General features: G+C 38.0%; 1 protein-coding gene across 2 annotated transcripts in view; it reads left to right on the top strand.

The window, feature by feature from the left end:
• The first annotated feature begins 15129 nt into the window (after positions 1-15129).
• LOC106639399 (Golgi to ER traffic protein 4 homolog) overlaps positions 15130-23231 on the top strand; it is a 346839-nt gene continuing 338737 nt past the window's right edge. For both annotated transcript variants that reach the window (XM_089595048.1, XM_089595047.1), the window contains exon 1: positions 15130-15484. In XM_089595048.1, coding sequence (XP_089451174.1) covers positions 15372-15484 — 113 coding nt within the window. In that variant the 5' untranslated portion in view covers positions 15130-15371. The remainder of the gene's footprint in view (positions 15485-23231) is intronic.

Here is a 23231-nt window from a genome sequence, read left to right as displayed (position 1 = left end):
GGGGCGTCGATATTTCAAATTTTATTTACATATATTTCAAATCTGTTCTTTAAATTATTATACAGATTTTTGAAACCTTACATTTAACTGAGTATAATTATAAAAAACAACATAATATTTATTATTATTTTTTACTCAATCAAGAAGCACTTAAAAAATGTTAATTGAAGTACATTAAAATAGTTTCAAAATTTAACATTTACATATTAAATTCATTACTTTTTGTCAGTCACTGCTTGTTTCAATACAAAAGATCCAAGCTAGTCTATTTTAAATAGTCAGTCGATGCTAAGAGTAATTTATATCAGTATGTAAAATACGATGTAACTTTTTTGTAGTAATTATTGTCAGAGCCTAGACCATCGTATTTTCTTAAGACGTACCTAAGCACCCTAAAAATTATTACTGGGTTAATTGATTTAAGAGATTCCATTGTTACTAACATGTGTTTCATAATCATTTAGGAAAATTTTTTTTTGTATCCCATTTTGATCCCACGGTACTTAAAAATTAAACTTGAATAAAAAATTATTCCGTTAACAAACTTTATAGCAAGTAGCTTGACAACGTACATAAATTTAAATAAAAGTTATACTTAGAAATTGAAACAGAATAATCCATTACTTAAAAAAAAAAAAAAAAAAAAAAATGATGGTGACAATGAGGATCGAACCCAGCATTGCAAAATAACCTCTCCATAGGTATAAGCCTTAACCGTCTGAGCTATCGAGACATTGTGTCATGATAGTTTGGAAGTCACATATGTTCATCGACCACCTCCGGAGCTTGGCCTACAGCTTATGATGAGTAAAATTAATAAATCTTTTTACTCATCTGTGATCGTGAAGTACGTAATTTCATATAATTTTATTCAATTCTTGTTAGGGCGGAAAAAAATTTAAGGTGTGTACTGGAGAAGGTTGCAGTTACGGTGATGTAATTTCACAGAGTTTTCTTGTGACGATGAAAATTATTATTTAAAGTTTTTGCACGTGTAATCGAAATTATTATCAATACGAACACATACCAAGTTGAGATTGCAAAATAAATATAATAATTCCAACGAGCCCCAGCGATGTTGAGGACAAGCTTTGGAGCTTTGTTATGAGTATAAGTGACTTTTGACTGTAGCTTACACAGCTTCCCCTTAACGCAGATGGCTCGCGTGCAAGTTCGTCGTTTCGTTTTTGCATTCTTGGACTCGACTCTTCGTCCATGTGTTCTGATTTTTTTAAAATCACTTTGAAGGCCTTATTAATTATTTATTAACTTTTTTTACTTGAAGTCTTCTATTACTATTAATGAGGTAGACACGTAAGTAAAAATTAAATATTTAATAAGGTAGTAAAAGTTTATTATGGTGCACTGATTTTCACCTGTTGCTACAAAAAATAAATGAAACTTAAATAAGATATCATTTTGAGAATTTTTTCCTTTGTGCATGAATTTTTTATTGTTTTTTAACACTGCTTTACTTTTTAACAACTAAAACGACACGACATAAGCTATCGCTAAAATTCAAAATAAATCTGAAAAATTATTATTAAGTTATAAGAAAAATTTTTATACGACATCCTATTTATTATTTTTTTCTCGAAGTAGCAAAAAACTTATTTATATGAATCAAATAAAAGTTAAATGAAGAAGTATGTATAAGATACAAAAATACAATCTGGAGCTTATAGGACAATGAAAATAAAATTTTTTAAGGTATTTAATATTTAATTTAAATTTAAAAATCTGCATAAGTAATAATGATAAAAGAGTTTGTGGAGTAAAAAATACAGAATAACCAGTAAGACCACTGAAACAAAAAAAAAGTCATCTTCCATACTGAGATTCGAACCCGAGAATGCAAAAACGAAACGATAGACACGCGTGCGAGCCACCTGTGCTACGACAGCACTGGGAGTCTTAAGTTCGAAAGTTAATGATGTTTATGGTGAAGCTCCGAAGCTTGTCCTAAATATGGAAGCTCGCTATGATTATACGATTTTTATGCAATCTTAATTTGTTATTTATTTGTGTTAAAAATAATTTTTATTACACGTCCGAAGACTTTATTTTATAATTTGCATTATATGATCATGTACTTACAATAATTTATAATCCAGATCGTACGACGTTGCTATAATATGTAGAGATAAGTGCGCGTGTAATAAAAAGTTATAAGATAGCGTTGTCTATAAGCGAGAAGAGCAGAGTGATTTCTTACACAATTTTTTAATCATGAGAGGAAATTAAAATAACAAAGAATCATAGCTTTTGTAAATAGTTAATGTAGGCGTTTAATGTTAGGGAATTTCCGAATCCTCGATAGCCGAGTGGTGAAGCGTGTTTGTGTCACACGCGGGCTCTAGCTACCTGGGTTCGATTCCACTTGTCTGCAGACTTTTTTCGGATATAAATGTATATCCAAAGCCGGAGTGAGTAAGTGTGTACAGAAGAAAACCGACTTGTTAACGGAATAATTTTTTATTCAAGTTTAATTTTTAAGTACCGTGGGATCAAAATGAATAATTTAGGAATACTCTAAAACACTTCAGGAACACTTTGCGAATACAAAAACAAGTTCCTTGGTGAATCCATAAAGAATTCTTTATGATTTGTGGTTGCCGTACACCACATTATAAGAAAGTAGTGGTTATTTGTTTATTGATGAGTAGTTGGTAGTTTAAATATCTGTCAATGCTGTAACTAATTTATGTGATTTATGTTTACAACATATTAGATAAGTAAAACGATTAGTGCTATTTTATAAATTTATGATTTGTTTAAAGGTACACTATTATTCCTAGTTATATAATATAATTATATTCTAAACATAGAGATTCTAACATTTGTTACATGTTAAAAAAATATTAGAAAATAAACATGATGCAAAAATTATTTTTTTCTGTTGTTACTGTATAGCAAATTGATAAAAAGTATGTACCAAAATTTTTTAAATGAATTCCTTAGGGACAGTAAATGAATTCATTACATTTACTAAAGAATGATCTATGTGTTCATAATGAACTTTAAATGAATTCTTTTTAATGGTCTTTCAGCAGCTCTCTCCACAAAAGTAATAAAAAGTTTCTTTAAAAGAATTCTTTAAGAATTCTTTGCGAATTCAAGACACATGACATAACCTGATGAGATTATGAATTCATTAAGAATTCATTTAGCTCAAATCATGACAACCTGTAGAATTCATTAAAATATTCTGAATTCAAAATGAATTCATTTAGAATAAATAATGCCTGCTGGGATATACAATACGAGAACAAGTGCACGTGTACAAGAGCCTCGTGCGCTCCTAATCACAAAAACGGAGACCCGTTGCGGTAAATCACGTACTGTTCGAGGCCAAAGCCTCATAAAAAACAAGCTTTCACCGCTCAAAATCCGCCCAAGTACAAGTTGCGACGACAGAAACTGCGAAAAGGAGCCCACCTCCTCTCTCGGCTCGCACAACACGCCCAGCCACTCACTAACGCGTAGAAATCTCAGCGCAGAGGGTTCATAGCTACTCGGCTTCAACCTACAAGCCCAACCTTCAAATCTGAAAAAGCCTATTAAAGGGTTTTCGTTTATCCCAGTGCTCGTTGACACGCTTTATTGTCCAACCACGAATTGCCTGCCCTTCCTCTGGACAACACCTTGGACGCAACAAACTTAGACAGCTATTCAGATTTCGACGATATGCCGCCTGTTTTTGAGTCTACGTTGCTGCCCTTCTGGCGAGCACAGACATATGACACGCCTATTGCCTGAGTGCGCTGCTCGTCACTTCAGGGCTCTCAGCGATCCCTGACAAGGCAAGCTGACTGGCTCAGCCGACTGCCAAGGTGCCAAGTCTGCCACTACTATTATGTGTGGTGTATACATGTATACATAGATCAGCTCCTTTTCACCTATTCAGGGCTTGCTGTGAGCTCTGAGCTTGTATGAGCAGCAATCCAAGCTATAGGGTGCGCTGTCTTCTTTCTCAGTGGCAAGCCGCCGTGCCAGTCTTTTTTCCGTGCAGGTGTCCAAGCTCGGCGTCCAGCCACCTTCGGACAAGGTCAAGGCTATTAAGAGCTTCCCAAAGCCGATCACTACTTTGGAGATGAGAAGATATTTGGGCGTCGTAAACGTTGCGTTGTACATGCTGCCGAGCTGCGGGCACCACTGCATGACATGCTCAAAGGCCTGCTAAAAAAAACCCAACTCACCTGGATCCACCAGGCCAATTTGCACTTCGAGAGATGCAAGCACGCAATCTCTCAAGCAGCCTGCACCACTTTCTATGATCCGGAGGCCCCTTTAGCGCTCCGAACGGACGCATTGGGCACAGAGATCGGTTCTAATCCTGACAGCGGTCCAAGGTTAGCAGGCATAACAGGAAGGTCATTGGCCGTTTCACCGAACCAGACAACCGTATTCTATTGAAATGTATTATAGGTATAAGCGTTAATAATTTACTTAAAATCCATAACATCGAACGTTTGTCGCTGGAAAGCTACACTGAGAAACTGACGTAGCAGCATCTGCTATAAAGTGTGGTTGGTACTGCTATACTCACATGGTAGTGGCAGTTTAGTTGCGCGTACTAGAAACTCTGGCAGCTACTACCAGAGTATGTTTAGTGGTGACAGCCAGACTACGCAAAGTACAAATTGCCAAAACATGAAATCAACGCTGACTACAGAGTATTGTTACAACGAACTACTGTATAATCATACGAGTAGTGTAACAGTTTTTTAGAACGAAGTTCTTTATGTCGCGTTACTCGGGGGGCTGGTATTTTAAAACCGACAGATTTTTTTTTTTTTTAATTAGAAATCTCTTCCTCTCCAGTTTCCCCCCTTACCCTATCCCCCTCACCAACTGTTCTCTACACACTTCCCCTCTCCTCACTATATATGTATATCTGTCAACCGTGCCGTGTTACTCTTCTGCACACCTTTACCCACCATTCCCCCTCACACTCCCAAGCAATTAATTTTTTAACAAGTTTTAATTTTATTTTCCCACAGTAATTTTTCTTTGACTTTGGATTTTTTTTCTTTAAAAAAAAAAATTTCCAATAAAGAAATTGGAACCCTCGACCTCCTGCATGTGAGTCCTGTTCCTTACCCACTCTGCTACGAGCGTTTCTTGTACTTATCGTGTGGTTCCTAACTATAATATTTTATTTTTATATGAATTCACTGATACTACATTTAATTCATGATAAATTATGAATTTGTTTTCTAAATGATACATCTGAAAAAAAAAAAAAAAAAAAAAAATTTAATTAGCATAAATATGGTTATGTAGATTAAATATAATAAGGCGCGTTATTACGCATTAAATATTTGTATTTTATGCATTTGACGCATAAAATACCGACCGATTTTCATTAAACCTGAGGTTTTTTTGGCATTACAGCAATGCTAATAATTACTGCTATAAATGAAAAAAAGTAATGAAATTTAAAAAGAAAAAAAAAAAAACGAAAAAATGAAATATGAAAAAAAAATAATGATGAAATTAAATGAAATTTGAACGAATAAAATAATATATATTAAAAAATAATAAAATGAAATATGAAAAAAGAAATGAAACAAAGGAAATACAAAAGAACGTCGTGCATAAATAAAGTACTCACGAAGTTCAACCATCGTGAGTACTGAACTATTTTTTTTATTTTTTTTTTTCATTCGTTTTTCAAGTTTTTGTTTAGTGAACTACATAAATGCAGTACTAACGTTTGTAGAGCTTCGTTCTTTCTACGGGTCTGGCGACCCCCTTGTTACCTGAGAAATTGTGTTTTTACACTCATGTCATGTTTAAAGAACTTCGTTCTTACCGTGGGTCCCATGACCCATTTATCCCCCCTGGTTTGTTGTTCGTAAGTACGAGAAGCACTTGATATTGGCAGAGTATCAATTATTTGAACTTTTATTATTTGTTAAGAAGAAGTGTTTTCACATACTTGTTTTGATAATTGTATTTATTTACAAAAACAAAAGAAATTTCAGAATCTGTACTCAGTACAAACAAAATTTGTTTTCTTTTTTTGTACTAAAGAACACTATTAAATATTTAGATTCTATCTAGATTAATTTCAATAAATGTTTTGACTTTATTGTGAAAATGAAACACAAGAATTGCCTTTAGAAACATGTTTACCTATTAAACTTGTTTAGAGGTTAGAAGGACATCTTATTAGAAACAAACACACTCGCTGTATTGCACAAGAACAAAGTTGCTTATATAGTAAAGTATATTGTAATATACTGGTATTGTCAGTATAAGCATCGCCACGACGTATATGATATACTTTTATGCGATACTCTGTACTCTTTGTATATATATAGTAAGCGATGCTTTTATGTTTTGGCAATGTTTACTTTGCGTAGTCTTGCTGTCGCCACTATACAGACTCTGGTACAGTGTGCCGAGATCGTGCTGAGAACTCGCGCACACTTGTGCGCAGCCGGCCTCCGATTGGCCGAGCGACTGCGCGTCGTTTGAACGTCCAAAACTCAAAGACACAGAGCTCAAAGCCCAAACACATGAGACCCAAATGCCTAATCCCCAATGACCCAGTGCGCTTACTTGGCCGCACTTTTTTTTATTTATTGGTAAGAAAAATCTCAAGCGGCTAATCCCCAACAACCCAGTGCGCTTACTTGGCCGCACTTTTTTTTATTTATTAATTACCAAAATCCCAAGTAGCTAATCCCCAACGACCCGGTGCGCTTGCTTGGCCGCACTTTTTTTTATTTATTGGTAAGGAAAATCTCAAGCGGCTAATCCCCGACGACCCAGTGCGCTTACTTGGCCGCACTTTATTTTATTTATTGGTATGGAAAATCTCAAGCGGCTAATACCCAACGACCCAGTGCGCTTACTTGGCCGATCTTTTTTTTATTTATTGGTAAGAAAAATCTCAAGCGGCCAATCCCAAACGACCCAGTGCGCTTACTTGGCCGCACTTTTTTTTATTTATTGGTAAGAAAAATCTCAAGCGGCTAATCCCCGACGACCCAGTGCGCTTACTTGGCCGCACTTTTATTTTATTTATCAATAAGAACAATCTTAAACGGCTAATCCCCAACGACCCAGTGCGCTTACTTGGCCGCACTTTTTTTTATTTATTAGTAAGAAAAATCTCAAGCGGCTAATCCCCGACGACCCAGTGCGCTTACTTGGCCGCACTTTTTTTTATTTATTAATTACCAAAATCCCAAGCGGCTAATCCCCAACGACCAAGTGCGCTTGCTTGGCCGCACTTTTATTTTATTTATTAATAATAACAATCTCAAGCGGCTAATCCCCGACGACCCAGTGCGCTTACTTAGCCGCACTTTTTTTTATTTATTGGTAAGGAAAATCTCAAGCGGCTAATCCCCAACGACCCAGTGCGCTTACTTGGCCGCACTTTTTTTTATTTATTGGTAAGAAAAATCACAAGCGGCCAATCCCCAACGACCCAGTGCGCTTACTTGGCCGCACTTTTATTTTATTTATTAATAAGAACAATCTCAAGCGGCTAATCCCCAACGACCCAGTGCCCTTACTTGGCCGCACTTTTTTTTATTTATTGGTAAGAAAAATCTCGAGCGGCTAATCCCCGACGACCCAGTGCGCTTACTTGGCCGCACTTTATTTTATTTATTGGTAAGAAAAATCTCAAGCGGCCAATCCCCAACGACCCAGTGCGCTTACTTGGCCGCACTTTTTTTATTTATTGGTAAGGAACGCACTGGGTCGTTGAGGATAAACCGCTTGAGATTTTTCTTATTAATAAATAAAATAAAAGTGTGGCCCAGTAAGCGCACTGGGTTGTTGGGGATTAGCCGCTTGAGATTGTTCTTATTAATAAATAAAACAAAAGTGCGGCCAAGTAAGCGCACTGGGTCGTTGGGGATTTGCCACTTGGGATTTTGGTAATTAATAAATAAAAAAAAGTCCCGCCAAGTAAGCGCACTGGGTCGTTGGGGATTAGCCACTTGGGATTTTGGTAATTAATAAATAAAATAAAAGTGCGGCCAAGTAAGCGCACTGGGTCGTTGGGGATAAGCCGCTTGAGATTTTTTTTATTTATAAATAAAACAAAAGTGCGGCCAAGTAAGCGCACTGGGTCGTTGGGGATTAGCCGCTTGAGATTTTCCTTACCAATAAATAAAAAAAATTGCGGCCAAGTAAGCGCACTGGGTCGTTGGGGATTAGCCGCTTGAGATTTTCCTTACTAATAAATAAAATAAAAGTGCGGCCAAGTAAGCGCACTGGGTCGTTGGGAATTAGCCGCTTGGGATTTTAGTAATTAATAAATAAAATAAAAGTGTGGCCCAGTAAGCGCACTGGGTCGTTGGGGATTAGCCGCTTAAGATTGTTCTTATTAATAAATAAAACAAAAGTGCGGCCAAGTAAGCGCACTGGGTCGTTGGGGATTTGCCACTTGGGATTTTGGTAATTAATAAATAAAAAAAAGTCCCGCCAAGTAAGCGCACTGGGTCGTTGGGGATTAGCCACTTGGGATTTTGGTAATTAATAAATAAAATAAAAGTGCGGCCAAGTAAGCGCACTGGGTCGTTGGGGATAAGCCGCTTGAGATTTTTTTTATTTATAAATAAAACAAAAGTGCGGCCAAGTAAGCGCACTGGGTCGTTGGGGATTAGCCGCTTGAGATTTTCCTTACCAATAAATAAAAAAAATTGCGGCCAAGTAAGCGCACTGGGTCGTTGGGGATTAGCCGCTTGAGATTTTCCTTACTAATAAATAAAATAAAAGTGCGGCCAAGTAAGCGCACTGGGTCGTTGGGGATAAGCCGCTTGAGATTTTTTTTATTAATAAATAAAATAAAAGTGCGGCCAAGTAAGCACACTGGGTCGTTGGGGATTAGCCGCTTGAGATTTTCCTTACCAATAAATAAAAAAAATTGCGGCCAAGTAAGCGCACTGGGTCGTTGGGGATTAGCCACTTGGGATTTTGGTAATTAATAAATAAAAAAAAGTGCAGCCAAGTAAGCGCACTGAGTCGTTGGGAATTAGCCGCTTGGGATTTTAGTAATTAATAAATAAAATAAAAGTGTGGCCCAGTAAGCGCACTGGGTCGTTGGGGATTAGCCGCTTAAGATTGTTCTTATTAATAAATAAAACAAAAGTGCGGCCAAGTAAGCGCACTGGGTCGTTGGGGATTTGCCACTTGGGATTTTGGTAATTAATAAATAAAAAAAAGTCCCGCCAAGTAAGCGCACTGGGTCGTTGGGGATTAGCCACTTGGGATTTTGGTAATTAATAAATAAAATAAAAGTGCGGCCAAGTAAGCGCACTGGGTCGTTGGGGATAAGCCGCTTGAGATTTTTTTTATTTATAAATAAAACAAAAGTGCGGCCAAGTAAGCGCACTGGGTCGTTGGGGATTAGCCGCTTGAGATTTTCCTTACCAATAAATAAAAAAAATTGCGGCCAAGTAAGCGCACTGGGTCGTTGGGGATTAGCCGCTTGAGATTTTCCTTACTAATAAATAAAATAAAAGTGCGGCCAAGTAAGCGCACTGGGTCGTTGGGGATAAGCCGCTTGAGATTTTTTTTATTAATAAATAAAATAAAAGTGCGGCCAAGTAAGCACACTGGGTCGTTGGGGATTAGCCGCTTGAGATTTTCCTTACCAATAAATAAAAAAAAGTGCGGCCAAGCAAGCGCACCGGGTCGTTGGGAATTAGCCGCTTGGGATTTTGGTAATTAATAAATAAAAAAAAGTGCGGCCAAGTAAGCGCACTGGGTCGTTGGGGATTGGCCGCTTGAGATTTTTCTTACCAATAAATAAAAAAAGTGCGGCCAAGTAAGCGCACTGGGTCGTTGGGGATTAGCCACTTGGGATTTTGGTAATTAATAAATAAAAAAAAGTGCGGCCAAGTAAGCGCACTGGGTCGTTGGGGATAAGCCGCTTGAGATTTTTCTTACCAATAAATAAAAAAAAGTGCGGCCAAGTAAGCGCACTGGGTCGTTGGGGATTAGGCATTTGGGTTTCATGTGTTCGGGCTTTGAGCGCTGTGTCTTTGAGTTTTGGACGTTCAAACGACGCGCAGTCGCTCGGCCAATCGGAGGCCGGCTGCGCACAAGTGTGCGCGAGTTCTCAGCACGATCTCGGCACACTGCTCTGGTAGTAGCTGCCAGAGTTTCTGGTACGCGCAACTAAACTGCCACTACCATGTGAGTATAGCAGTACCAATCACACTTTATAGCAGACGCTGCTACGTCAGTTTCTCAGTGTATGCCTTCATTGGCTGCTGTCATGACGTGGCCTCTCTGTTCCACTCCATGTGCACGTGCACGATGGACATTTTTTCCAGAGGGAGCGGAACGCGTAACTCGTTAAAGTGGCATAGTGGGGGTACTCTTTTATCTTTCCGCTGTGACGTTCTGCTGGTTATTTCCACCCCATGTAGGGTGTAATCCGCAATCGCCGCCAGCAGTAAAGCAGACGACGTCAGTCTACTTGCTCTTTTTCGTGACATTTTCCGACATTCTGTCGTCTGCTTTGCTTTGTTTACAATCAGAAAATGTCACGAAAAAGAGCTAGTATAGACCGACGTCGTCTGCTTTACTGCTGGTGAGATTGCGGATCACATCACCAGTAAATCGACAGTAGCGCCCCCAACCACGCAACGTTGTCACGTCGTACATATGTAACTGCTGGCGGCGATTGCGGATTACACCCGTAACCGTGGTCTCAGTTGTTTATAACAATACTCGCAGAGCGCCTTTCTCCAACAACCAGCCCAACATAACCAGGGGTCTGATCGAGGCATTCGATATCTCGCTTAAGTAAGCAGTTTTTTCGATAATCCCTAAACTACGCATGCGCATTATCGTTATTTTTGGTTATTTTACAGGGATTATCGAAAAATCTACTAACTTAAGCGAGATATCGAATGCCCCGATCAGACCCCTGCAGCCCAACAACCATACCACCCTATCACCTAGGCAAATCACATAGGCCCCAGCAGGTAACTAGCTTGGGAGCCATGCTAACTTTCCGATCGGGACGGTATAGTCAAATATCTAAACCAACCACTCTTACTAGAATTAAGGAACCTTTTGATTAAAAGAGATCCAAACTTTTTTTGTCATATTTTATTAGTGATGATTTATGCGGTAATTATAATAGTGCCATGTGATCTGTTTTATAAACCAGCCGTAACGTAGAACAGCCAATAAAAACCATACATCGTCTGTTAATGCCATTCGTGGCAAGATTGAAGTTAATCTTTCACCCGAAAATCGATCTCTAACAATATAGATAATTTTATTTTATCTATAATTTTGTTTTTAAGGCCTTCGCTTTGTTTGGAAGTCATTATGCGTTGGTAAAGTATTTGGTTAGTACCAACCCCTATTTTTAAGGAGGTTTGGGAGTAAAAATGAACTGCAGAGATCACAATAATTTAGAGTTTTCTTGATAGTCTAGAATACGTAGATAGAGCTAGTATTAATTTTTTTCAATATTTGTTATAGGTTATTTTTAAAAGAATTATACAAACGAAAATCATGCGATTAACATAGACTCTTGTGGAAAGTAACCTCTTTGTCTAGCTTCAATAGACAAAACTTTTTGAAAAATGCAAAGGTTTTGAAAAAAATCTACCTACCAGTTAACTATCGTTTAATTATTCGGTGAGCAAAATTTAAAGGCATGTTGTAGTGCATTTTAAACAATGCAAACGTTAAACGTAAGAAAAATATTGCGTTTGTGGAGTGCAAGAGGGGGTGCGACGTGGTAAAGGGGGCCAAGCTGCGCGGGCAGAGGGGACTCCCCCTTTCTCGTCCCTTTGAATGGTACTCCCGAACCTCCTTAAGAAGTTCGAGAGGACTTAAAAGCGCTTGAACAGCGCCAAAGCTCAAATCGTAATTAGTTGATTAATTTTTGTTTGTGTGTACGAACATACTCGGTCGGTTAGTTTAGTTAAAGTAGGGGTAGGTACATACGTTGATATCAACGAGAAACTTAACCAACGTATCATTTTCGAACAGAGAAAAATCATTGTAAATAAGGTTATATATTTTTGGATGTCGATTTTTAAATAGAAGATTAATTTTACTCTTATTACAAATGGCACTAGTTAGTTTAGGAGTTTATTGTTTCAAGTTGTGGCTGGTTTATAAAATAGACCATGTGACACTATACTATTAGTACCACATGACTCCTTACTAAAATGAAATATGACAAAAATATTTCGGATTTCTGCAATAAATACAACTTCTAAATTTACTGATAACATGGCGGCTGGTTTGGATTTTTAACCATCATGGTGATGCATCAGGCCTCAGCTCTTCCAGTGGTCTAGTTCTAGTACAGAAAATTCAAAGTGAAGTAATCAAACGTTTATAACGTCGAGGCTGTTCTCATAGGCGTGACAGTTTCTGACAGTCCCATTTACAGACCAAGAGGCCCAAGAGCTGAAACTGAAACCCGAGGGTAGTCAACATTTTAACCAGCCGTCGCTCTCACCAAAATTGGGTAACTTAATAATTCGGTGAGATACAGGATGTTTTAGTCATATTTCATTCTGGTGAAGAGTTTTGTTGGTATTTAAAAAGTGCCATGTAGCTTATTTTATAAACCAGCTGCAATTTAAACCAATAGATAGAAAATACAAAGTTGTCACCAGAAATTGCCATTTGCGGCAAGATTAAAATGCATCTTATACCCAAAAATAGACCTTCAAAAATACAGATATTGTGATCATATATCTTATCCAGAATCTTATTTACAATACATAATCTATTGTCGTAGATGAGTATTATAGATAAAATCAGCGTTAGACGAGCGTTAGATGATCGATACGGTAAGGTCATTTTCTCTCCTTTATTGAATTAGAAAATTGTCGGAACTTTAACATTGGAAATGAATTCATTTTCAAAAAAATCAACGGGCAAAGTTGTGGTTTGGCTGTGTTTTTTTAGGGAATCTTTTTTTTTGAAGATCGATTTTCGGGTACAAGATGCATTTTAATCTTGCCTCCAATGGCATTTTGACAACATACGATTTTCTATTCATTGGTTTAAGTTGTGGCTGGTTTATAAGCAAGATTAAATGGACGTCCTTAAATATCAACAAAACTCTTTATCAGAATGAAATATGACTAAAATATTTTAGATCTTTAATCATTAGGTTCCTCAATTCTGGTAACTAGCCGCCACTCTTAGGGCTCAGGCACATGGAACCGCGTAAGGCGTATCGCGTGTCCATTTAAGCCCATAAGAGTGAGAGAGAGGCTTGCGTACTTTACCTCTCTCTCACTCTCATGAGCTCAAATAGTTACGCGGTACGCGTTACGCTCAGACTTGTGAAGTTGGCGCCCGTAAATATTAAATATTAATATTTTGCACCCATTCAGGGCTTAAACGATTCCTCCTTACTTGCGGATTTATCCTCCACTTGAATTTTTATTTGCGGATCAATAGTTTGCGAGATATTTGCAAAATAAAAAGTCGAAGATGGGCGCGGCGCTGAAGTATAAAAAACTTTGTTGTAAGTGCTAAATTGGGTTAAAATCCAATTCTACCTGTACGATTCGATTCCTCCTCATTTGCGGATTACGTAGGTATATAAATTAATGTAATTAAATGTCACAAAGTTTGTAAATAATGAATTTAATTATAGAGTGAGAGAATCTAGTAACTTTTGTCTAGTGACTTTTGGTCCAGTGCTCCGTTCCTGTTGTTCGGTACATGTCGTTTACTCCGTACCGCGGGTTCTACAAAATATTTATCAGAATAGAAAACTTTAGTAGGTATTAATCTATTAATTATTAGCTATAAGTTATTCAGCTTTTGGGTCAATCCACACACACATACATTGCATACTTCAAACTAAAGGAAAAATTTATTTGTCAATAGGTACAGATTTTTCATCTTAAGAATCTAATATCTGGAATCTATTGTGGCAAACACTGTGGACTGATATTTATTCATTACGCGCAAAATTTTAATTTTTGTTGTTATTCAAGAAACAAATAACAACACAACTAAAAAGTAGCAGTACAGCTACAATCATTACAAGACAAGCCACAGCTAAGCACACGAGTAATAATTTTGTTTGGGCAAGTTTTAGAAAACAGCTCAAGCATTCAAATTTCGCGCTTAAATGATTAATCAGGCGAATTGAAGATCAAGTTACCGACCAGTGGAAACGGATAAAAGTGACACAGGCTGTGTTCGCCTAAGGCTCTATTATTAAGTCTGTTAAGGTCACGTGATCATTTATCATAAGTGCGAGGGAGACAGCATGATGTCACCGTCTCACTCGCACTTATCATAAATGATCACGTGACCTTAACAGACTACAAATGGAGCCTATGTAAACACAGCCCCAGTAATAAATTTACAAGTACTTAATTTAAAAAAATGTTTATTAAATGTGCTTACACTAGATTGCATAGTCATCGAAAAATGTGTGTGTGTGTGTGTGTGTATTGATCCAAAAGCTGAACAACTTATAACTAATAATTAATAGATTAATACCTACTAAAGTTTTTTATTCTGGGGCCGTACCATATAACTATTTTTCTGTACATCGGCCTATGTTATAATATAGGCCCGCGAAGCTAAAAAAAGTTGTATGGTACGGCTCCAGATAAATATTTTGTAGAACCCGCGGTACGGAGTCAACGACATGTACCGAACAACAGGAACGGAGCACTGGACCAAAAGTCACTAGACAAAAGTTACTAGATTCTCTCACTCTATAATTAAATTCATTATTTACAAACTTTGTGACATTTAATTACATTAATTTATATACCTACGTAATCCGCAAATGAGGAGGAATCGAATCGTACAGGTAGAATTGGATTTTAACCCAATTTAGCACTTACAACAAAGTTTTTTATACTTCAGCGCCGCGCCCATTTTCGACTTTTTATTTTGCAAATATCTCGCAAACTATTGATCCGCAAATAAAAATTCAAGTGGAGGATAAATCCGCAAGTAAGGAGGAATCGTTTAAGCCCTGAATGGGTGCAAAATATTAATATTTAATATTTACGGGCGCCAACTTCACAAGTCTGTTACGCTCTCCATGTGCCCGCGGCCTTAGGCTGCAGTCCCATGGTACGAAGTAGAGCTCCGCAATAGACTGTCCGCAATAAAAACAGCCAATCAGAGCAATTGCCTCTTGGCTGCTTCTATTGCGGACTGTCTGTTGCGGAGCTCTATTTCGTACCATACTTTGACCACCCTCGGGCCTCAGCTCTTGGTCAATAAGAACTAATAGTTGTGTGTCGCGTTGTCGCTTTTATACGAAATAGCCTCGGATTTGTTGTTTCAGTGTGTTTGAAAAATTTCGAGTCCTCAAGCTTCTTTTTAGAAAATTAGTGAACTAAGATATCGTTTAATATCTAAAAATTAATATGAATGTATGTGCTCATCGTGGAGTTCAAAGAGTGCTGTTAAAACTTGAAAATTCGATCAACAATGAAAATTACTATGAAGCCCATCAAATGTACAAGACTCTGTATTTTAGGTATGCTTTTACGTTTGTTAACGTATACGTATATATTTATATAAATCTATAGACTAGTGTTTAAGTAACAAGTTCACGTTGAGTGCATAATTGTGTTAAATTATTATGATAAAATACAGGGATGTCAAAAATAGATAACCTTCATTCTAAAATTTTCTGTGCAATATTTATGACACTTCATTAAAACTTGTTTGTAATTTACCACAATATTAAAATTTGGTTATTGTCCAGCAAAATAATTATCCCTCATAATAAACGTCATGTGAGATTTCGTGTAAGTATGTCATGTGTGACTTAACTGAAAACATTGAATTTAATAACAGTGTTACATTATGTAATTCACAGCTCTCTAGTATGCTACTACGGTGTTATTATTCACATAATGCATCCAAAAACGTATGTATAAAAGCTAGAAAGAGCTGATTCTTATTATTAAAGTTTAAAAAAAAAAAATTCACAGCTCCCCGGTAGGAAACATTTTCTGTCGATCTCGTCTCTTGTATGTCACTCTGCCTTTCAGATTGTTCTCTTTATTTTCTTTGTTAATTTAGCACATGGCTAGTAACCATGGAAGTTCTTATGGGTTTCGAGTTTTCAAACCCAAATTTAGTCAATTTTGTCTACATGATTTCCTTGAGTCAAGGTTAAAACCTATATCTCTCTTTCTCTTCTAACACCAATTCCTCAAAAGGACTCTACCACGCTGAGATCCGTCATTTCAAATTCACTTTGCAGTCTTTCCTAAACAGACTTCCACCGGTCAGGATCATTACTCCCAATGAGCATATCGTCAACATACAAGACCAAAATGAGTATTTTGTCTGCCTCGTGCCAAGTAAACAGGCATGGTTTCAAAATATGAGATTTCAGACCTATTTTACGATTACAGACCTAGAACAGTTCTGATCAAGGTCAATCTTGACACTGGGGTATAGTTTTCTGTCAAATCGTATTCATTCTTATCTTTAAATCCCTGTATTACCAGCCGTGCTTTGTATTTTGTCTGCCCTTGAGGGTCAACCTTTTTCTTGAGCACCCAGCGAGAGTTCATGACGTTCGGACGTCTGCCGTTAATGGTTCCCATAGGTCCATCTTCAAGAATCCAGACATGATTTTTCGCCATTGAGTCAAGCTCATCTTGTATAGCTATCCAGCCTTCACGATCCACTGCGTTTATTGCTTTTCCATGTAAAGACGGATCTTCGTTTATTTCAGCCAGAAGCAGGCAGTGAGTGAGATCTTCTGCAGACGTATCTTTATCTGCCATGTTTGTATCATATTTTCTGAAAATTAGATTTTTTACGAGATTGTCCGCAAAAGCCAAACCTACGAAACTGACGTCTTGAACTGGATTTTTACACTTAAGGTTTGTATCTGCCATGTTTGCTTTCAACTCTATTGACGTTTTTGTCCTTCGCGGATTTTTCCGACAACTAGAGGCTCTCCCTTCAAAGTTGTCATCTCTTCCCCTTCTTTCTCAAAAATCAAAAACCACTCATCTAGTTTTATATTCACTGTCACTTTCTTCCAGTTTTTAATTTAACTTTTGCCGTATATGTCTTCATATACAAACCGCTCGTTGAATCTGCCATCCCTACTTTCGTAAAATTTTCCTTCGTCAGGGCAAAGCAGCCGATACGCTGTGGGCATGTAGCCCGCCATAAATGCTCGCTCTCCTTTAGCCTGGAATTTCGTGTCTGTGTTTCTCTGAACTCTTATTTAGGAAACAGCCAAATCTTTTCATCTTACTTACATGTGTTCTTTTGTTTGGCGCAAGCTTTCCCAAAGGAATTTCCTTATTATCGAACGATGCGGAATGTGATTGTACGCAAACACTGCCGCTTTCAAGGTCAAGTCCCACATGTTTTCTGGGAGTCCCGAATCACACATGAGAGCTCGGACTTTCATTTGAATGGTTAAATGCAGCCTTTCCGACTTGCTATTTAGTTCATGGGTATCAGGACAGCTAAATTGGAGTTCTGCTCCAAGACTGTCTAACACCTTTCAGGTGGATCTTCCCGTGAATTCTGTGCCCTGGTCTAACCTTAGCTAACACACTTTAGTATCATATCCTAACAGATTTTTACAGCCTTTGACGAAATTTTCTAAGCATTCACCCGTATCACTTTTGGTTTTCATGGGCTACGCCATGGCAAATCTCGAGAAATCATCAATAAACACGGAGATAAATTTGTACCTTTTCGGAAAGTAAGGTGGACCTATTACTCCCATATTGTCAGAATGAATCACTTGAAGAGGTCTGCTTGCTTTTTCTCGCACCGATAGGAAAGGCAACTTATGAGATTTTGTTTTTAGGCAGACGTCGCAACTCCTGATTGTGTCACCAAAAACAGCCCCCTTCAGACTTTTTATCTCCAGATATGCTTCCTGCAATTCTCTGAGATATTCCAATGACGCATGTTCCAACTTGACATGCCATAACATAGCCCCGTTGTTATCTTTAAATGTTATATATTTTTCGGTCAAAGGGCTCTGCACTTTGTTTGTTAACTCAGTTTCTATTATTCTGACATCGTGAAACTTCCTATCATGTATCAATAACACATCACTAAAAGAACTGTCACCTTTTTTAATCATTCCGATCGAGCTCCCCGACGTATCAGTTATACTGTCTTCCAAAGCTCAAATTTCAGGAACGATCTGTGCTTCTTACTCTGCCGTTAGAATTTGCATTCTTTTGACATTTCCAGTCTGCGTCTGTACAACCTTTCTTATTCTGTCCGAATTTATCAATTCGACTGTCCAGTACAATTTCTGATAAATTCCTGATATCGAAACATTTTCTGTTTCAGGATCGAAAATGCTAATTTCTTTATCATCCAAATAGATGGACAGACCCATTTCAGCAAATTTACGCAAGGAAAGTAAATTCCCGACCAAGTCGCAAGCACAGACTACTCCGTTTAACTTAAATTCGTTATTACTATTTTTAAGCAGTAAGTTTCCCACTCCCTCCGTTCTCAAATCTGCGGTTGAGTCTGAATTTGCACATTTAATTTTTCCGATTTTTTTTCTGTCAAGATTTTGCAAAGTGGTCCGTTCCTCCCGAATCAGCGATGAATTTAATTTAATTTTCTCCACCCAATTATGAAGTGTTTTCCCAACCTGCAGAATTTAAAAACAGAGTTTTAAGGAGCTTGATCAACGTCAGAGCTTCACGTTCATTCGATCCCAACGCGTTTTGTTTTTTTATATTTCGGTCCTGGTTGAACACTTTTCGCCTTTTGGAATCTTGTTCATCTTTGACGTTTCTACAGTCCGTTTTATGTCCAAAGTTCCGGGAATTTTGGCAACTTTAGCTATAATCACGTCCATGGCCACCTCTATTCCCTCGACTTCCATCTTCTGCTTTTTAAAATCCCATAAATCTGACTTAATTTGCTCACCACATATCGGGCTGCACCTCTTGTGGGTCGGTATGTCGTTCACAAAAGTGCCACATGTGTAGCACTTTTTGAGCCCAGTTCCGGCCTTCGGGCATTTATCCACCATGTGGTCCCAGTCGTCGCAGTTAAACACCAAAGTCGATCCTGTGGCCATGACGCAGTCAATGCCGCCCTCGTGGGTCGTCCTCTAGCTGCTTCCGCCAAACCTCCGGACTCAACCTTCAACATGTATGACACAAGGTTTTCATAAGTCATACCATTTCCGTCTTTATTTTGCATTTTAAGCTTGAAGTCTGTCACCTGCACGTTAGGAACGGATCCCACGACGGCGGTATAAAATGCATCTCACTTTTCTTCTTCAGAAAAGGGAGAAGACGTACTTATAATCTCATAATTCCTTACCAAGTCTTTGAATATTTCAATAAATTTTGAAACCGATTCTTTCCCTTTATCAAATTTAATCTCGTGTAGTCTTTTCCGAATCATGGCCGTAGTGATGGGTGTTTCTCCCTTGTTAAATTCTTTCAGACTTTCTAAAATCGCAACCGGGTCTTGCAGACATAGTATTCTGAGATGGTATTCCCGCGACTCTGTTCAACAGTATATCTCTGTCTTTTAACTTATCATCACGAATCGCGTTTTCACCCATTGCCTCTAAATTTTCAACCGAGGGATCAACAATGTGCAGTAGTCCCTTTGACCGGAGTTCTGACTTCAATTTATCGTAAAAGACTTCAAATTCAACATCTTCAGTTAGGCAATAATTTAAAAAATTATGAGATTCACGTTCGAGTCTCGAGTTCATTTGATTTGAGATGGTAGTAGCAATAAATTCCGGGCCATTTTTAGAGATATTTTCTTCCTTTGTTTCGTCTAAAAATGTTCTTAGTTTGTCCTTTATGCTTACCTGATTTCTTTTAGGTCTGGGGGTGGAAGAGGAAAAGTGGCCGAGGCTGGGCCGTGTCCAGAAGGACTCTAAGTTGGTTAGCCTGTCATTGATCCTGCACAGCTTCTGATAAAAATTTTGAAGTACGGCATAAATTTCTTCCCGCGCCCGTTCTTCCTCCTGCCTTCCTTCTTCTACCATCCTACGCTCTTCTGCCGCCTTACTGTTCTCTTCTTCCTGCTTTCTCAACATCCTTTTCATTTCTGCCATCAGTGTATCAAGCCGGCTCATGGTACTGTTCTCTGGAATTTTAGGAGTTATGTTTTTATGTGAAGTCAATTGTCCATTTTCTACCCTCGACCGTTTGTACTTATTTTCTAATATTTCGACTTTCTTTATATTGCATCGAGAATTTTCGCCTGTGCTGAATCCGAAAAAGATTTCTGCTACTTTTTCAGACATATTCTCAATGATTAGCCTATCGTCTATTTTTAATTTCTCTTCACGTTTTCTGCCGTTGCCGATAGCATTGAGAGCTTTCGTATCAGACGTTTTACAAGCTGGCTTTATCTCAACTGCCTTATTCACATTAACCGACTTTTCAAACAACCTGGGTTCATTTCGATCAGAAATCGCGTTTTCATGATTTTCCGTAAAGAGATTTCCTGGTAGTGTTAATTTTTCGCCTTTTAAATTGAGAAAACTCCACAAGTACAAAATGTCGTTTCCAATCAAGAATTGTCATCGGCCCGGTGCACACTAACATATTCGAACACAAAGCACTATTGTGTGCTGGGCACCATTATAGTCCTGCGTAGCCGAACACAAGCCTCACATGACTGTGCAAGGCACAGAAAAAGTTTTAAAAATGTATACTCCACACCTTCAACATTTATAGTGTCACGCCTGACATGAGTCCTGATATAGCTTTCGTCCGCCGATTTAATGACTTCCGAGCCTCGCACATTTAGCCCTACGTGCAAACAAATGTCGTGGCAAGCTCTAGATATAGCATCGAATGTCCGCTCATCTAAAAGTATGTTTACTTTCTTTTACACAAGAAATATTTAAGCACTCTCTGACTTCTCTTTAGTATAAAGTATCTGCCTTTTTGTTGTCTGGATCCCAGAGTTTTGAAGTATCGGCCTTTCTGCCTTCTATTTCTAACAAAACAAAACACCAGCAAGGCACGCGCGCTGTTACTATAAAATAACGCGGGAGAGAAGAGTTGTTGTGGTAAGTGGTCGTGCAAAGCTGTACGACGCGCGCGAGAGAGACCAGGTAATCCCTTGTTAGTAAGACAGGGAGGGAGAGAAATTCTCTGTTCTGACTCTACTCATCACCTCCCCCTGTCCTTCTCCCGCACGCCGAAAAACAGCTGAGCACGTGCCCGTGGCGCTTTTGTCGTCACGTGCGAATAGACAGTTTTATTTTTTTTTAGTTTTTCTAAGAACTCGCTGACCTTTTCCTGCCTAACTGCCTCTCGCCATAGCACTGTCTTCGAGATCCGACACAACATTTGACAACAACACTGAGACTTGGGTACATCCTCCGCCAGAGTCGTGGCTTCCTCACTCAAGTCCTCGTTTCTTTCCTTGGCCAGAGCTGGCGTCTTAGTAACCATTTTTCCCAGAGACACTAAAAGAAAAATACACGAGAGAAAAGCGCAGTGGAAGCGTGCTGTGGCCCGTAACCTGAAGGGTTATTGGGTTAAGGAAAATGAGGAGACAGCTTAACCTATCGATACAGTCGTGCACTTCAACAATAATAAATAATAATAATAATAACAATAATAATAATTAACAAAAAGGAATAATAATATTCATAATAACAAGAACAACAACTACAACAACAACAACAACGACGATGACGACGACGACGACGTGATAATAATCATAATAACACATTAATATCACTCAGCTTTGCAATCATGATCATGTTGTGATCCATATAACTTAACACTGTTAAACCTGAACACTTATATACCCAGCACTCTCGCAAATTTTCCTTTCAGTTATTTGAAGGATCTTTTATTATTTTCTTCTCAATTTTACACATCGATTTTCTAAACAATTATTTTTTTACCCTACTGATTTATATATTGTAGTTACCTGATAATATTCTCTTTACAACTTATGGCCTCACCTTTTTTCTTTTTTAATTAAGTATAGTCCCCTAATGTATGCTCTAAATTTCCTTCTCCGATTTTGAAAAACAAGCAACTTTTCTCATCTCCTTTTAATCAGTATTTATCGTCAACTTGTAAATTGACGCATCTCTTCCTAGCTATAACTTTGATATCATGATATACCTGTCCTTAACAAAATTCTTTGAATATGTTATGAATCAGGCTTTAGTTGCACCAATGGTGCGAAAAAAAGGTGCTAGACAGTACCTCCAAAGACAATATCCGCAACATGCAGAAATTCCAAATTTTTAAATTGATAACACAAATGCGTATCATTCAATGACCCCGGGCGCTCACTATCCACGTTATTGAATAATAAAATGTTAATAAATTACACAATTGTCTATCATCCAATGTCCCGGGGTGCTTACTGGCCACTCTAATAAATAATAAAATTTTAAAATCACAAGCGCCTATCACTAGGTAACCGAGGGTGCCTACTAGAATGTTAATTAATAACACAAGCGCCTATTACCCGATAGCCCAGGACGATTACTAGTCACACTATGGAATAATAATATAGATTAATAACTCAAGCGCCTTTCATTCAATAACCCTAAATGGTGACTGGCCACTCTATTAATAAATAATAAAATAATAAGTAATTGTTTGCTTGAGCGGAGAATTTCGGTACGATTGCCTGGTATTGTAATTGCGCTGGCGTGGGAGTCGATAGCGTCACTAACCATTTGGTGGGAGACACACACACTTACACCGTGATTATCGATTATGAAACAAATAATAGATGTGTTGAATTTTGAAAAGTCTCTTATTATGTGTGTGACTCTCCGCCCTGGTACCCTTTTGAATTTTTGAGTTTTGCACGCTTCCTGTGCGAGTTACCTGGCTCTCTCCCGCATCAGCGATCGAATCGACAGGACGCTCCCGTGAAGCTGTTGCTGCTTGACCTGCACGTCTCGCCGTAGACGATAGTTTTTGCATTGCTACGCTTTTCTTAAACTGTTGTGACGTTTGAATCTTATTTTTTCCGCTGTTGTTCGCCAGGCAATCATCGCTCAAAACTCCGCTCTAGCAGTTTGTCGTAAGTCGCCTTTTTCATTTTGCAACTAAAATTTGGTTGATCGTTTTTGCAATGATTCTGTGTTGAATTAAATACTGAAGCCTTTTCGAATACTTTGATTTTTCTAAGTAGTCTTTAAACAGTTATTACCTTCGTTTATCCTTGTTATTATTATTATCAACTTATTATAAGTCCTTTGAATAAATATTGATTATTTTTTTGTTTCATCTTAATTCATAGTTCAG

The sequence above is a fragment of the Copidosoma floridanum genome, unplaced genomic scaffold (genome assembly GCF_036245765.1).
Source record: "Copidosoma floridanum isolate Cflo_tuat_1 unplaced genomic scaffold, Cflo_Japanese_pri ptg000024l, whole genome shotgun sequence".
NCBI classification, from domain to species: Eukaryota; Metazoa; Arthropoda; class Insecta; order Hymenoptera; family Encyrtidae; genus Copidosoma; species Copidosoma floridanum.
Note: the sequence above shows the minus strand (reverse complement) of the source record. Positions and strands in the feature narration are given on the sequence as shown.